Raw genomic sequence first — 15,503 nt, forward strand, 5'->3', positions numbered from 1 at the left:
GGCAGGGCGGGAGGGCGTTAGGGGCCGTGTAGAACGTGACGCGGGGAGGGGGCAGGGCGGGGGGGCGTTAGGGGCCGGGTAGAACGTGACGCGGGGAGGGGGCAGGGCGGGGGGGCGTTAGGGGCCGGGTAGAACGTGACGCGGGGAGGGGGCAGGGCGGGGGGGCGTTAGGGGCCGGGTATAACGTGACGCCAGGCAGGGCGGGGCGGGGCTCCCCATTTTATGGTTGATAGATCTTCCCCCAGCCAATCAGGAGCTGTGGAGCCCCCTGGTGTTCGTCAAGCGTAAAACTCCATCTATTCGGGGAGCCAGGCTCCTCTCAGGCCCGCCTTGCTGTCCCTTCAATCACCGATCCATTGTCCAATCAGGGAGCTGGTTCGCTCTCACTGCTCGCCTCCCAATCTGTGCTCTCAACCAAGCCCTTGTCAAATCAGAGAATCAGTGTCCCTTGGGAGCCTGCCTCACATGGCCTGTCAATCTTTTTTAATGTCCAATCAGGAGAGTCGACGCCTTCTTTAAAAGAGTAATTATTACGCTATCAGTCACTATTATCCAATCAGAGAGCGAGGGCTATTTTTAAGGCTATCAATCACTCCATGCTAACCAGGTTTATACCACTGTACCGCCTCCCCGTTTCCAGTGCCATTCATATAGTAACTGTCCAATCAGAGAGCCCGTGCATAACCATAGACCCGCCTCTTCCAAAGCTGTCACTCTCAACCCAATCAGCGAACTGGCCTGTACTTTAAATCCCCGCCTCCCCTGTTGCGAAGGCGGAGGGCCAATCAACGTGTCCGAATTTTCTACAACGCCCTCTACCGTACGTGATGTTCAGAGGAGGAGCCAATCAGAGGGCGCCGGGCTTGTCCCGCCTCCCTCTTCTTCCGTTAGAGGCGGCTGCAGTTCTAAAGATGTAAACAAGGCTTCGCGCTGCGGCCGTTAGAGGGTGAGGAAGGTCTCGCGGTTAGGGGAAGGGAGGGGAGAGAGTTTGGAGTGGCTTCTGATTGGCCACGGCCGGCTCGCAGGGGAGGGGGAGGAGGAGGAGGAGAAGGTTGTTGGGGGAGTCAGGTGGGTTCTAATTGGTGGGGGGGAAGGGAGCTGGGTTGTGGACTGGGGTAGCAAGTGTCCCCCTAAGTATGGGACGTTCTGATTGGTGGGCCTGGGGGAATATAGGGCGCTCTGATTGGTGGGTGGCTCTCTTGACCGTAAGAAGCCCCCTGGTTGGTGCAGGGGGTAGAAGGAGCTGATTAGTGGATTAGAGGCTGGCATATGAGAGGGGGCAAGAATCGAGGCTGTGGTTGGTTGTGCAGTCAACAGGCCCGTGTGATTGGTGCGTGGCACACTGAGGGGAGCAAGAGTGCCCCCTGAGTATAAGGTGCTCTGATTGGTGGATGGCTGCTAACGTCATTGGTGGGTTCCTGTGCTATATTGAGGGGAGCAAGTGTGTCCCCTGAGCACAGGCTCCTCTGATTGGTGGGGAAGGGAGGGGGCACTGAATGTGCAGATCTGATTGGTGAGCAGCTGCAGTATGTAGCACAATGGACCTCTGAGTCTGAAGGCCTGTGATTGGTGGGTGGCTGTGGTATATTGAGGAGGACAATACTGCCCCCTGAGTATGAAGGGCTCTGATTGGTGGGTGGTTGTGGTATATTGCGTGGGGACCATACCATCCCTTGAGTATAAAGGGCTGTGTGATTGGTGGGTGGCTGTGGTATATTGAGGAGGACAAAACTGCCCCCTGAGTATGAAGGGCTGTGATTGGTGGCTAAAGGTTTTCCTTTCAGGGAGCTTCTTGTTCCTGATTGGCTGCGGGGGGAGTGGGAGAGGAGCCAACACAGCAAACCCCCGAGCCTAGTTCCAGACAATGCCGTAAGCATGGGTTCCCGTAGCAGCAGTGCTAGCTCTGGGGGCCGGGACCCCCAGGACGGCAGGCCCCAGAGGGGCTCCAGGCTCCTGCGGGGTGAGGAGGAGGAGGAGGACGAAGATGTGGATCTGGCCCAGGTACTGGCATATCTACTGCGCAGGTAATTTACTTCACTGCCTACTCCCCTAGGTGCAGCACAGGGAGTCCTCCCATCTGCCTAGAGTTGCCAACTGTTTAATCGCACAAACCCCAAAACCCTTGCCCTGCCCCTTCCATGAGGCCACGCCCCCCACTCACTTCATCCCTGCTCTCCCCCAACCTCATTCAGTTTCACTGGGCCAGGGCAGTGGGTGGGGGTGCAGGAGGGGGTTTGGGTTGCAGGCTCTGGGAGGGAGTTTTGATGCAGGGGGGGCTCAGGGCTGGGGCAGGGGGTTGGGTGTGGGCTCTGGGCTGGGGAGTGGGGCCAAGGAGTTCGGAGTGTGGGAGGGGGCTCCGGGCTCAGCCTGGGAAGGGTAGAGGTTTGGGGTGCAGGATGGGATGCAGGGAGCTGGCTCTGGGAGGGACTTTGGGTGTGGGAGGGGGCTCTGGGCTGGGGCAGGGGGTTGGGTTGCAGGAAGAGGCTTGGGGTGCAGGCTCTGGGCAGTACTTATCTCGGGGGGCTCCCGGAAGTGATCGGCATGTCCAGCTCCTAGGCTCGGGGGCAGCCAGGTGGCTCTGCATGCTGCCGCTGCGTGCCGGTTCCCAGCCAATGGGAGCTGTGGAGCCGGCACTCAGGGTGGGGGCAGTGCGCAGAGACCCCCTGGCTTCGGAGCTGGAGGTGCCAGCTGCTTCCAGGAGCTGCTTGGAGCCAAGGCAGGCAGGGAACCTGCCTTAGGCCCACTGCGCCACTCGACTTTTAGTGGCCAAAAATCTCGGATTGGATTCAGTAGCCTCCGGGAGATCGAGGCTGATTCCAGGAGACTCCTGGCTAATCTGGGAGGGTTGGCAACCCTACGTCTGCCCCAGGGTGGTGCCGGCTCTGATCTGGCCTCAGCTGGCATAGGGAGTAGGCTTTGGGGCTTCTCCCTTCCCCTCCCAAGTGGAATCACAAGACAGGATGCAGTGTAAATGCAATGACGACTCTGCTGCCGGATCTAATCAGTGGAAGCAAGCGACCTCAGTTGCTCCCTGGCTGGTCCTGACAGACCTCTTCCCTGCGGGATCCCGTGGCACGCAAGCAGAAAATCCAGTCGGACCCATCAGCACGTGGGGGGCAGGCGGGAAAAGGGGAAAGCTCAGATTTAAACTCTTTGGGACTGGCTCATCAGGTGACCCCGAGCTCCCAGGGAGACTCTGTGCCCCGAAAGCTACGGTGCTGGGGGAATATCACACAGGAGCCGAGAGGATTGGCCCAGATGATCACGTGGCTCCCTTCTAGCCTCAGAATCGACGAATCCTTCACACCAGGACACTGAATTTTGAGAACAGGAAATGAATGCAGGGTTCTAGATGGCGCATCCCGGACTCCTGGGTTCTGTCCCTCCGTGATGCCAGAGGCCTCCTGGGCTAGGGCTTGGGGAGGGGGCTGAAGGGGAGGTCGGGCTGATGAATGAGCTCTGGTTTCTGCACCCCGCAGAGGTCAGATTCGGTTGGTGCAGGGCGGAGGCGCAGCCAGTGTCCAGGTGGTCCAGACGCTGTCCGATTCGGACGATGACAACGACAGCGCCTGGGAGGGGCGGCTGGGAGACCGTTACAACCCCCCAGGTACAGACCAGGACGCCGGAGCTCTGTCCCCAGGCCTGAGACGGGAATGGGAGCTAGTGGTTAGAGCGGGGGGGGCTGGGCGCCAGGACTCCTGGGTTCTATCCCTGGTTCTGGGATGGGAGTGTGGGCTAGTGGTTAGAGCAAGGGAGTGGCTGGGAGCCAGGACTCCTGGGTTCTAGTCTCCGCTGTTGTTTATACCTGGAACGTGTCTCTGCCCCACCCCCCCACCTCCCCTGCAGTGGACTCCGCGCCTGACACACGGGACGTGGAGAATAATGAGATCAAAACCCAGATCCAGCTGGCGAACGGGATGCTGGGCTCCAGGCAAGCTGGCCGCAGCATCCCCCACCTCCTCCGCCAGGTACGTGGTCCCTCCTGCAGGGGAGCCCTGGGGCCGAAGGGGAGTGGGCTCTGGTGGGTTACAGCACAGGGACTCTGGGGTTCTCACACCCGCTCTGCTCCCTCTGCAGAGAGAATGGGGCTTGTGCCACAACAGCAGCTTTTCCCCGGGCGAGCGCTCCCGTGTGATGTCCCAGTGAGTATTGGCAGAGTGGGGGGGGTGGGGGTCACTGGCAGGGGACTCCCCACTGACCTGGTGCTCTCTGCGCCCCCCCCCAGCTTCCTGCCCAACCAGCTGGTGTTCACCGACTCCTACTCCCAGAAGGCCTTCTGCGGCATCTACTCCAGGGATGGACAGCTCTTCATGTCCGCCTGTCAAGGTATGGGGGGGCGGGGCTTGGGGTGGTTTACCAGCTTACCCACAATCCCCTCTGCTCTTGCCACAGGGCTCCTACTGCCGCCCGGCTGCTTGGCCTTGTGGGTAAGCAATATCCCAGAATTCTCTCTCCTTCTGCCTTTCGGAAGAGGGTAGTAACGGCTTGCAGTGCCACCCACCCGCTTGGCATTGTGAGTCAGGGTCATGCCCTTGCGCATTGTGGGTAACCACTCTACCAGAATGCTCTCTGTTCCCCTGAAGGACTCTCAGATGGGACCAATCTGGGGGGGCCCTTATCCATATTGCAAAGCAGCTGAGTTGTGCAGGAAGCTCTTAGGCAAGAGCAGAGAGGATTCTGGGAGGCTATTTCCCACAATGCACAGTGGCTGGGCTGCCCTGGGGGCAAGCAGAGAGGATTCTGGCAGGGCGTTTACCCCTTTGCATTGTGAGTAGAATTCCCAGAATCCATTCTGTCCTACAGTGTGTGGTAGACGCTCAGTGCTGCCCCCTCCCCGCTTTGCATTGTGGGTACGGGCCATCCTAGCATCCTCCCTCCTAAACTCTCGCTTCTCTCCCTGCCCCCCTTCCAGACCAGACAATCCGCCTGTACGACTGCCGCTACGGAGGCTTCCGGAAGTTCAAGAGCATCCGGGCGCGGGACGTGGGCTGGAGCGTCCTGGACGTCACCTTCACCCCCGACGGAGGCCACTTCCTCTACTCCAGCTGGTCCGACTACAGTGAGTAGGGACTGGGGGTGGAGCCTGCCTTAGCCCTGCCCCCAGGCAGGAAGCACTGACCAGTGTCTCTCTCCCTACCTCCCTCCCCCAGTTCACATCTGTAACATCTATGGCGACGGAGACGTCCACACGGCACTGGATCTGAGGTAATAGGGGGGGGGGGGCTGCCATTATATGGGGGGCTGGAGGGGTCAGCTATCATGATATGGGGGGATTAAAGGGGCTCCTGGTCATTGTGGTCTGGGTGGGGGCGATTGCCCGGCAGGCGATGTATGCCCCACTTTACAGAGGGAGGGGACTCTTCTCCCCACCTCCACCCCCCTGACCCTGGGTCCCTGCCAATCTGTCCTGAGGGAAGAGCCCTCCCTGACCCCCAGATCGGAGGATCAGTTAGACCCAGAGCACGGGAGAAAGAGCCACCAGCCAGGCATTGAGGGGAAAGATTCCCTGAGCCCCCTCAGGTCCCTGGCCCACTCCCTCTAGAGTCCCACCTCCTGCTGTGGCTGATCCCTGATGCCTCAGGGGAAGATGGAGGGGAGGGAATACCCAAAATGCAACTGGCAGACGTCCATCACGATTGCTTCCTGACCCCTGCGGGCTGCAGCCCTGAAGCATGAGATTGGAGGCTGGGTATCAGCTTCAAATGAGCACATCAGGGGGCAATGCAGGCCCATCCCGTTCTCCCCAAAGGCATGAAGGAAGGGGAAGAGCAGGGGGACCCACAGATTCATGGACTCTGAGGACCACCCCCTCCCTCCAGCCGCAGGATTTCAATGTCTGTCTCTCCTCGTCACAGGCCGGACGAGCGCCGGTTCGCTGTCTTCTCCCTCACAGTCTCCTCTGACGGGCGGGAGGTGCTCGGCGGGTAAGTCACAAGGGCACCCCCAAAGCCAAGAGCAGCCCAGGTGGGCTCCTGCATTTCCAATCCGGTCATGTGGCGAGAGCAGAGAGGATTCTGGGACAGCCCTTACCCATAATGCATGGTGGGATGGCCACTGCCCACAATGGACTTCTGGGAGTCCCTCCCACTCCTTTCTAAAAGGCCCACGGGCGAGAGCAGAGAGGATTCTGGGACAGCAGTTGACCACCCAGCCATGCGCTGTGGCTCTTACCCACAATGCATAGCGAGGTGAGCCCCATTGAGCCAGGCTAGACCAGCTGGGCACCCCTCAAGCCCATACCTCTTCACCAGGGGGGCAGGGTTACCCCCCGTGCCCCTCAGACCCTGCTCCACCTCCAGCCTCACTGCCTGATGCCTCAGTTTCCCCCCCCCAGGGCTAACGACGGGTGCGTCTACGTATTCGACCGGGAGCAGAATAAACGGACCCTCAAGGTACCTCCCCTGCTGGGGGACAGGCGGACACACTGGGGGCAGGGAGGGTTCTGGGAGGGTGCTTACCCACAATGCTATGCGGGTTGGTACACTGGGAGCCCCTTGGTGGCAACAGAGCGGATTCTGGGCACAGGGGCTTACGTGACGCTCCCAGCCCCAGAACACTTCTAAAAACTGGAGTTTTATTAAACTGCGTATCCCAAACCGACCAGTCGCAGTTTGCCAAGCAGCTGCTGCTGAGCCCCCCAACTTCTGCTCCTACCCCTGCGCCCTAGACCTGTCCCCTTTGACCTCTTCGGTCGACTTCCAATCCTTAAGATCACTGGGGCGTTGCCTTGCGAGTGCTACGTTCTCCCCTCGCAGCCGGGACTGACGTGGTACAATAGTCCGTCTCTCCCTCCGACGCGCCCGGGAGTCCCGCTAGCTCGTAAGCGCCGTCTCAGCTGTGCCGGGGCTTTGTGTGAAACTACAAACCCTGGATACCACGTGCTCATCTCGTCTGACCTAGATACTGCTGCTCATAGACCACCTCCTCCCCCAGGAATTCCTAGAGCAGCGCTCTTGATTTTAAAATCACCGGGGATGGAGAATTCACCGTGACCCTTGAGAAGTCGTTCCAATGGTTAGTTACTCTCATGGTTAAACATTTACGCCTTATTTCTGGCCTGAACTTGTCTAGCTTCAGCATCCAGCCGCTGGGTCTTGTCACAACTTCGTCTGCTAGTGTGAAGTGTTCCCCACGGAGGAACTTGTATAGACTGTGATCGAGTCAGCCCTTAGCCTTCTCTGTGTCAGACTCCAAGAGCTTAATTGCTTTGGCTTCTCCCTCGAAGGCAGGTTTTCCAAACCTTGAATCAGTCTCGTAGCTCTTCCCTGAACCCTGGGCGTAGCGTTCCAGCCGTGGTCGCACCAGTGCCACATTCCGAGGTAAAATAACCCCTGGATGGAGCGGGTGGAGCAGTGCAAATAATGGATTTTGTGCTTCCCTGGCAATTCCGGAATACATTTTTGCTTCGGATTGGTCGAAAACCCAAACCTTTTGATGGATCAACTCGGAAAATAATTCGTTCTGGGTGGAGTGAAACATTTGGACACAACCAAGAGGGGTTGTTTTACGGCTCACCATTTAATCAAATGAAAGGAGACTTTGAACAGAAAGTTGGAAAACGGAGACACAACGGTTTGATTTGGGGGAGGGGTTCCCTCACTTGGTTTGGGTTTTTTTTTTTTTCCCCCAACCCAAACAATTTGGTGAAACTGGCTCAAATCAGCAAAAAGTTTTGGCGTCAGAGATTCTGCATTTTTTAACCTTCAAAGAAAGCACAGAAAAAAGTCTGTGGCATGTGACAGACATAAGGACATCCCGGTGATGCGTTCACCAGTCCGATAGTTGGATTTAGACTCTAAGTAGGTGCTCAGATGTCGTCACCGCTGGATGTCTTTTCTCTCTAGCTGCGAGTGTCAGCGGCTCTTTCTGGTGATTTCACCTCTTGTCCGCTACAGCTTTCAGACCCCATGTTCTCGTTTTGGCACTGATGCCTTCCAGCAGCCGGCGCGAAGGTCGCGGCGTTCGGCTCGGCAGCTCCCAAAGCATCCTGCTCCTTGCCCAGCCATGGCTGGAAGGGTTCAGAGTTCAGCGTCTGCTGCTGTCACGTGACGCAGTTGATCTTCAATCTGCAAATGACTGGAGTCTGAATTCCTCTCCTCGGTCTGAGCTCCGATGGGGCTAGTTTGCCTTGTTCCCAGCATCTTCTCCTACGGTGGCGCTGAAGTTACAAAGCAGTAAAAACTCTGTCACCTGCTTTTACTCGGTTGACTGGACAATCCTTTCAGGAGCAGGACGTTTAGCTTGAAAACCTGCCCCCCCCCCCGTAAGATTCCTGCCAAAAGCTCTGTCCCCTGTTCAGAGGCCGTGCCAGGCACTGGCTGATCCTAGCAATTCGTTCCGTCTCTTTATGGCCCCTGGGTGCCTCTTGGGAGTTCCCCGGTAAACCCAACCCCAGCTGAGATCCAGAAGAGGGGGATTCCCATGGCGTCGGTTCGCCACGTCATGGTAGGCAAACCAGGCTTGTGTGTTTCACCTCAGACTCAGGAATCTGCTCTCCATAATTCCGGCTAAAGTTCAGTTGCATCTTGTTTCCTGATAAGCTACGCCTCCCGCTGGAGGCCGAGGCCGGAGTAAACCGGCTGCATCCCAGCTTCCGGGATTTGGGGCTCGCCAGAAAACCCACTTTCAAGCCAAGTGGCCCCACCCCAGCTGCCCTTTCTTCGGGAGCGGCCGGTTGTGCTGTTTGATTTAAAAGCGCCATCGAGGGCGAGGGTGACACAGCTCCCGCGGGTGTTTGGCTCTTCGTTCCCTTCGCTCTCCCCTGAGCCGCTGTGAAATCTTTCAGCCCACGGCCCTTTCAGTTTGATCTTCCAAGGTTAACTCTGGCAACAGAGGCATCCCTGAGCTCCCATCTCTTCCTGTTTCCACACACTTCTGTACTGCAAGGTGACCGCAGAAATGCTCACCCCGAGACCAGGAGCAGCGTCCCCAACCCTGCCGACCTGTCCCCTTTCTCCTCTTTAGCTGAGTGCCAGCCCTTAAGAGGGAAGCAGAGCCGGGAAATGGCCTTCAAAGAGCTAATGCCACAGGGCCAAGTAGCTAGGCCCTTTGAGCAAGAGCAGAGAGGATTCTGGGAGGGGGCTTACCCACAATGCAAAGCTGCTGGAGTGCCCTGGGAGCCTTTGGGAGGACAGAGAGGATTATGGGAGTGCACTTACCCACAATCATAGAATCACTGAACTGGAAGGGCCCTCGAGAGGTCATCTAGTCCAGTCCCCTGCACTCAAGGCAGGAGGAAGTATTATCTAGACTATCCCTGACAGGTGTTTGTCCAACCTGCTCTTAAAAATCCCCAATGACGGAGATGCCACAATCTCCCTGCGCAATTTATTCCAGTGCTTAACCGCCCTGACAGGAAGTTTTTTTTCTAATGTCCAACCTAAACCGCCCTTGCTGCAATTTAAGCCCATTGCTTCTTGTCCTAGCCTCAGAGGTTAAGAAGAACAATCTTTCTCCCTCCTCCTTGTAACACCCTTTTATGTACTTGAAAACTGCTATCATGTCCCCTCTCACTCATCTCGTCTCCAGACTGAACAAACCCAATTTTTTAATCTTTCCTCATAGGTCATGTTTTCTAGACCTTTAATCATTTTTGTTGCTCTCCTCTGGACTCTCTCCAATTTGTCCGCATCTTTTCTGAAATGTAGCGCCCAGAACTGGACACAATGAGGCCTGGTCAGCGCGGAGTAGAGCGGAAGAATGACTTCTCCTGCCTTGCTTACAACACTCCTGCTAATACATCCCAGAATGATGTTTGCTTTTTTTGCAACACTGTTACAGTGTTGACTCTCATGTAGCTTGTGATCCACTATGACCCCCCAGATCCCTTTCCGCAGTACTTCTTCCTAGCAGTCATTTCCCATGTTGTATGTGTGTAAGTGATCGTTCTTTCCTAAGTGGAGTATTTTGCATTCGTCCTTATTGAATTTCATCCTATTTACTTCAGACCATTTCTGCAGTTTGCCCAGATCATTTTGAATTTTAATTCTATCCTCCAGAGCATGTGCAACCCCTCCCAGCTTGGTATCGTCCACAAACTTTATCAGTGTCCTCTCTGTGCCATTCTCTAAATCATTGCTGAAGATATTGAACAGAACCAAACCTAGAACCGATCCCCGCGGGGCCCCACTCGTTATGCCCTTCCAGCCTGACTGAACCACTGATAACTGGTTGGAAGATCATTCCCAGAGAGTAGTTATGCACCCACCTTCTAGTAGCTCCATTGAGGATGTATTTCCCTAGTTTGTTTATGCAAAGCAGCTGGGTCCCTGGAGTGAGAGCAGAGAAAGGGAGGCAGCTTACCCACAATGCAAAGCAGCTGGACTGCCCTGGATGGGACAGAGAGGATTATGGGAGGACACTTACCCACAATGCAAAGCAGCTGGGCTGCCCTGGGAGAGCAGGGAATATTTGTGGCGGGCGCTTACCCACAATGCTGTGTAACCCCTCCCCCCACCCCTCCCCAGATCGAGTCCCATGAGGACGACGTGAACGCTGTAGCTTTCGCCGACGACAGCTCCCACATCCTCTTCTCTGGGGGCGACGACGCCATCTGCAAGGTGTGGGACCGGCGCACCATGCGGGAGGACGACCCCAAGCCGGTGGGGGTGCTGGCCGGCCACCAGGACGGCATCACCTTCATCGACAGCAAGGTGAGCACCCCCTGGGGGCTGGATCCTGCCCTGTGGTGGAGAGGGCTGGGTGCAGGGTGCTGACCCATCTCTGCCTCCCTCCGCCCCAGGGAGACGCCCGCTATTTGATTTCCAACTCGAAGGACCAGACCATCAAGCTGTGGGACATCCGGCGGCTCTCCGGGCGTGAGGGACTGGAGGCGTCACGCCAGGCCGTCACCCAGCAGAACTGGGACTACCGTTGGCAGCAGGTGCCCAAGAAAGGTCAGCATGAGGGCGTGGAGGTAGGAAGGGAGGGGGCAGGAGCCGTGGGATGGGAAGCAGGGCAGGGGGCTGGAAGTGGGGAGGGAAAGTGGAATGAGGTGGGGGAGGAGCAAAGGAAGGGACAGGGACAGGAAGTGGGGGCACCAGGTGGTGTTCTGAGGAAAGCGGGGACAGGAAAGGCATGGGAAGGGCACTGTTTAGCTACTGTGGGGTGGGGCAGGAAGTGGGTGGCAAGAAGGAGGAAGCGGAGTGCAATGGTGGGGAAGGGGAGGCAGAGAGTAGAGGTCAAGGGGGATGCAGGAAGTGACATAAAGGGTGACATGGTGGCCTTGAGCCTGCCCCCTTGGGGAGGGGGAGCGAAGCAGGAAGTCCCGCCCTGGGGAGGGATCTGGTGTGAGTGCGGGTGGGCTCTAACCCTGTCAATCTCCAGCCTGGCGCAAGACCAAGCTGCCGGGCGACAGCTCCCTGATGACGTACCGGGGCCACGGGGTGCTGCACACGCTGATCCGCTGCCGCTTCTCGCCCCCGCACAGCACCGGCCAGCAGTACATCTACAGCGGCTGCTCCACCGGCAAGGTGGTGGGTGAGTGAGCCCGAGTCAGCACCTGCTCCCTGGGCAAGGGCAAAGAGAGGGGGAGCAAAACAGGAAGTCCCACCCACCAGACAAGGGCCGAACAGGAAGCCCTGCCCGTAGGAGGGTGGGGATAGGGCTATGACATGGGGCAGGCCCACCAGTGTACGTACACATGGTGGAGCCACTGTGTTGGTGGGAGTGGGGCAAAGCATAGGGGGAAGTGCCATTCGGGGGGGGGGGGGGCAGAGGTCCCCAGGCTTTGGACTGTACCACTCAGTTCAAAGTGGAGGAGAATTACTGAGAAGGACCATTCCTTCACATGGGGCAGGGGGTGTTTGAGATTTGGGCAGTATCACTGCATTCATGGTGGGGGAAACGTGGGCAGTACCACTATATGCTGTAGGGGGAAGGGATCCCGTGGAAGATATAGTACCATTCTATGCGAAATAGGGGGTGGGGGCAGCTGACCTAGGACAGGACGGCTCATTGTCTGTGTCTGTGTGTGGGGCGGGGGGGGGGGGGGGGGGGGGGGGGGGGGGGAAGCGGATGGCATGTACCATTGTAGTGGGCTGGGGAGAGGGAAATCTCATTCTTGTTGCTCTGCCCCCAGTGTACGACCTCCTGAGTGGGCAGATCATCAAGAAACTGACCAGTCACAAGGCCTGTGTGCGTGATGTCAGCTGGCACCCCTACCAGGAGAAGATCGTCAGCAGTTCGGTGAGTGGTGGGGGGGGGCGCTCTGCCTGGGGCGCTGACACCGCGGGGTGGGGGGAGAGTGTCCCGGCAGGGGCTGCTCTGCCTGGGGTGCTGACACTGCGGGGGGGGGGGGGGGGGGGTGTCCCAGCGGCGGACGCTCTGCCCGAGGGGGGGACCCCAGCAGGGAGGAGGGGTCTCAATGGGGGGCACTCTACCCGGGGGGGGGGGGAATCCCAGCGGCGGACACTCTGCCTGAGGGGGGACCCCGGCAGGATCCTGGGGGCGCTTTCACCCTTCTCTCTCTCCCGGCAGTGGGACTGCTGTCTGCGCCTGTGGGAATACCGCCAGGCTGAATACTATGAAGACGATCTCAGGGACCCCGCAAACCTCCCTTCGGCTGGGGAGCCCCCCGCGAGCTCCCCTGGCTGTTCGGATCAGTAGGCCCCCGCCCTCTGACTTGGGCGGCTGCCCTGTTTCTCAGTGCTTGGACTTGTGGAGACTGCATTGGGGGTGCTCTGGGCCCTGGACACCCCAAAAGTCCTCTGCCCTGGGCTCAATACCCTGGCAGTTTGAGGGGAGGAGTCAGTGTCCCCCCACAATCACTGGGGTGCAGGGATTTGGGAATCCCCCGTGGGACATTTGATGTGTATTATGGACTGATGTGTAATTTACTGGGTGGGGAATGGGGCGCGGGGCCTGTCTTCTGTAGGGGTGCCGGCCCCAGGGCAGAGAATGGGGCGCGGGGCGTGGGGCCTGTCCCCTCTAGGGGGCGCTGGTCCTGATCCAGCCCGAAGGCAGGGACTGGCTGGCTCAGGGGGCTGTGGAATGGGGTGTGGGGCCTTTTTTCCCCCCCCGCATGCCGGATGGGGCCTGCACCCCCTAGAGGGGCATCTGGGCTCAGCATTGGGGGACCTCTAGCAGGAAACTCTGCCCCCCTAAATTTGGGGGAGCCTGGCTGGAGACCCCCACCCCATCTTCGTGACTTGTTCTCCCTGCCCTGGCATCCCTTGGCCAGCTTGGGGGGGGTGGGAGGGGGGCAGATATGAGGTCGCCTGTCTGGCAGCCCCTGGAGTTAGGGGGCTGGGATGTTGGGGGGGCCTTTCCCCACCGCCCTTTTCAGGTAGCTCCCCACCCTGTTGGGACGGCGGGGTGCAGGTGCAGGGGTGTGTGGCTGGAATGTGGGGTGCAGCCCCCGATTCTGGGAGCGGGGCACAAAGCGCTAGGACAGTTTGGGGGCACCCGGGGGCGGGGGGGGGGGGACTCTGTCTGTGCCACCTGCTGTCTGTCAATAAACCTCTCGACATTCCTCAGGCTGCGTCCTTGGGGGGGCGGCGCCCGGGCTCAGCTGTTGCCGCGCGTCACTGTCGGGGGAGGCCATGGCCGGGAGCGGGGGCCGCCTGCCCCTCGTCCTGCTGGCCACCGTGGCCGGCTGGGCCCTGGCCCTGGCCCGGGGCCTGGTGTTCCTGAGCAGTGAGCGCTGTGCCTGGCTCCTGGGCGCCCCCTGCCTGCGGCGGGCGTATCACGCCTGGCTGGCGGGCGCCGTCCTGCTGGGACCCCTGCTGCACCCCTTCGCCGACCCCCATGCCATCCTCGCCAACCAGCGCAACTTCTTCAGCCGGTGAGCGAGGGGGCAGAGCCCCATGGGCAGCAGATTGGGGGGGGAGTGGAGGATGGGAGGCAGGGGGTCACGGTCGGGGCTGTCAGGATGGGGGGAAAGGAGGTCCAGGGCTGGGGGGAGATGTGGGGGGCAGGCAGGGAGTCCTGGGGGTGGGGTGGGGGGGCCGTGGAGGGGACAAGGAGGCCCAAGACCCGTAGGGCTGTGGGGGACCGGGCAGGGAGGCTGGAGGCTGGCATGGGGCCACCGGGGGCCACCCCCTAACGTGTCCCCTTTCCCCACAGCACGTTCGTGGCCTCGGCCTGGGGCTGGACCTGCATCCTGGCGGGCGGCTTTGCCCTGCTGGTGAGCTATGGGGCGACGGGCCGGGCGCTGGCCCCCCTGCGGCCGCTGGCCCGGCTGGCCGTGGGCACGGGGCTGCAGCTGGCCGCCGCCGCCGCCTTCGGGCTTGTGGAGGAGCTGACGGGCTACTGCTACGCCCCGCTGCCGGCTGGCACCCTCCTGCCCCCCCTGCCCGACCGGCCGGGCTGCTTGGCCGCTGGGCACCGCTGGCGCGGCTACCTGCCCTCCCGGCCCGCCTTCCTGCTCACCTTCTGCTGCCTGCTGCTGGCCGAGGAGCTGGCCGTCTTCCGGCGCTACCTGGCCCGCGGGCACCCGGCCGGCGCCCCCCTGCGCCTCGTCTTCCTGCTCAACGTGGTGCTGCTGGCCTTGTGGAACCTCCTGCTGCTGGGCACCGCCGTGTACGGCCCGGCCTACGGGCCCCAGCTGGTGGGGGCCGCCGTGGCCACGCTGGCCTGGTACCTCACTTACCAGGGCTGGTACCGCGCCCGCTGGTCCCCCGGCCGCCCGGGGGCCGGCCTCTTCCTCAAGGGCGAGCCACGTGCCTGAGGGACCCAGGCATCCGGGAGAAGCACAGCCCCCCTCCCCCCCAGTGTGGAGAGGGATTGTCTCCACTGCCAGTTGGGGGTGCTAGGGGGGTGAATGGGGGGGAGGCAGGAGCAAGGGGGAGCTGGCTGCTGAAGGAACCCAGGTGTCCTGGCGGGGGGAGCAGACCCAGGAGGCCATGGGAGGGGACCCAAGTGTCCGGGAGAGGATCCCTCCCCCCACCCTCGAAAGGGGCTGAAACCCTCTCCTGAGGGAAAGGGGGTTGGAGGGGGCAGGCGTCCAGGAGTTGGAGGGTGTTGGGGTGGGAGGGGAACCCAGGTGTCCGAGGAGGAATGGAGGCCCCCCTCACTGTTTCCTGGGGGGGGGACAGGAAGACTGGGGGGGTTAATTCAGGGATGGGGCCCCAGGCATCTGTCGGGGTGGGGGGGAAATCCCAGCATGGAGTGAATGACAACAGGGGGACCCAGGCATCCGGGGCACAAATAAAACATGGCCGCCTGCCCTCAGTGGGGAAAAGCCTGTCGCTGTGGTTTATTGGGGTTGCTCGGGGGGGGGGGGACACTCCTCATGGGAATGATGGGGGAAGGGGACCCTGGTATCTGGGGGATTAGCTGAGGGTGGGGGCACTGCTGGAGGGAAGCTCGCAGCACTGGAGTCCTCCCTCCCCCAGCTGCGGGCACTGCTCTGAGCTCACAGCCCAGCAACCCCACCCCCATCGGTGGGGGCACTGTGCGGGGGAAGCTCGTAGCCCAGACACCCACCCCCTGGGGGCACGGTGGGGGGGGGGGGAAAAGCTTGCAGCCCAGACACACACACACACTAGGGGGGGGGGGGGGAG

The 15,503-nt window shown here is 60.2% G+C and overlaps 2 protein-coding genes across 4 annotated transcripts; both read left to right on the forward strand.

Moving 5' to 3' along the window:
• Positions 1 to 717: 717 nt before the first annotated feature.
• Positions 718 to 13,471, forward strand: DCAF11 (DDB1 and CUL4 associated factor 11). Of its 3 annotated transcripts, none has more exons than XM_005290126.5 (15): positions 718 to 946; positions 1,785 to 2,024; positions 3,480 to 3,607; positions 3,847 to 3,968; positions 4,078 to 4,142; positions 4,226 to 4,326; positions 4,913 to 5,059; positions 5,151 to 5,205; positions 5,856 to 5,924; positions 6,335 to 6,392; positions 10,467 to 10,652; positions 10,742 to 10,895; positions 11,326 to 11,478; positions 12,080 to 12,186; positions 12,478 to 13,471. In XM_005290126.5, exons 2-15 carry the CDS (start codon positions 1,876 to 1,878, stop codon positions 12,604 to 12,606), a joined length of 1,623 nt encoding a protein of 540 aa, XP_005290183.2. In that variant the 5' UTR covers positions 718 to 946; positions 1,785 to 1,875; the 3' UTR covers positions 12,607 to 13,471. The 3 variants fall into 3 exon arrangements, with proteins under 3 accessions (XP_005290183.2, XP_065421400.1, XP_023966772.2); XM_065565328.1 differs by lacking the exon at positions 718 to 946 and adding an exon at positions 1,044 to 1,068; XM_024111004.3 differs by lacking the exon at positions 718 to 946 and adding an exon at positions 1,389 to 1,410.
• Positions 13,105 to 15,496, forward strand: FITM1 (fat storage inducing transmembrane protein 1; the record flags this gene model as incomplete). The annotated part of the gene is given in 4 exon segments (XM_005290156.4): positions 13,105 to 13,410; positions 13,412 to 13,489; positions 13,491 to 13,783; positions 14,065 to 15,496. Coding segments are annotated over 4 exon segments (1,281 nt in total), but the record flags the coding sequence as incomplete, so codon positions are not given.
• Positions 15,497 to 15,503: the final 7 nt, after the last annotated feature.

Source organism: Chrysemys picta, chromosome 13 (assembly GCF_011386835.1).
Source record: "Chrysemys picta bellii isolate R12L10 chromosome 13, ASM1138683v2, whole genome shotgun sequence".
Lineage (NCBI taxonomy): Eukaryota > Metazoa > Chordata > Testudines > Emydidae > Chrysemys > Chrysemys picta.

Bases quoted from the DNA above. Each gene is read 5' to 3' on its own strand.
- DCAF11 (XM_005290126.5), top strand. From the start codon at position 1,876: ATGGGTTCCCGTAGCAGCAGTGCTAGCTCTGGGGGCCGGGACCCCCAG. The intron at 2,025-3,479 runs GTAATTTACTTC...TGCACCCCGCAG, and splicing joins CTGGCATATCTACTGCGCAG to AGGTCAGATTCGGTTGGTGC. The intron at 4,327-4,912 runs GTATGGGGGGGC...CCCCCCTTCCAG, and splicing joins CTTCATGTCCGCCTGTCAAG to ACCAGACAATCCGCCTGTAC.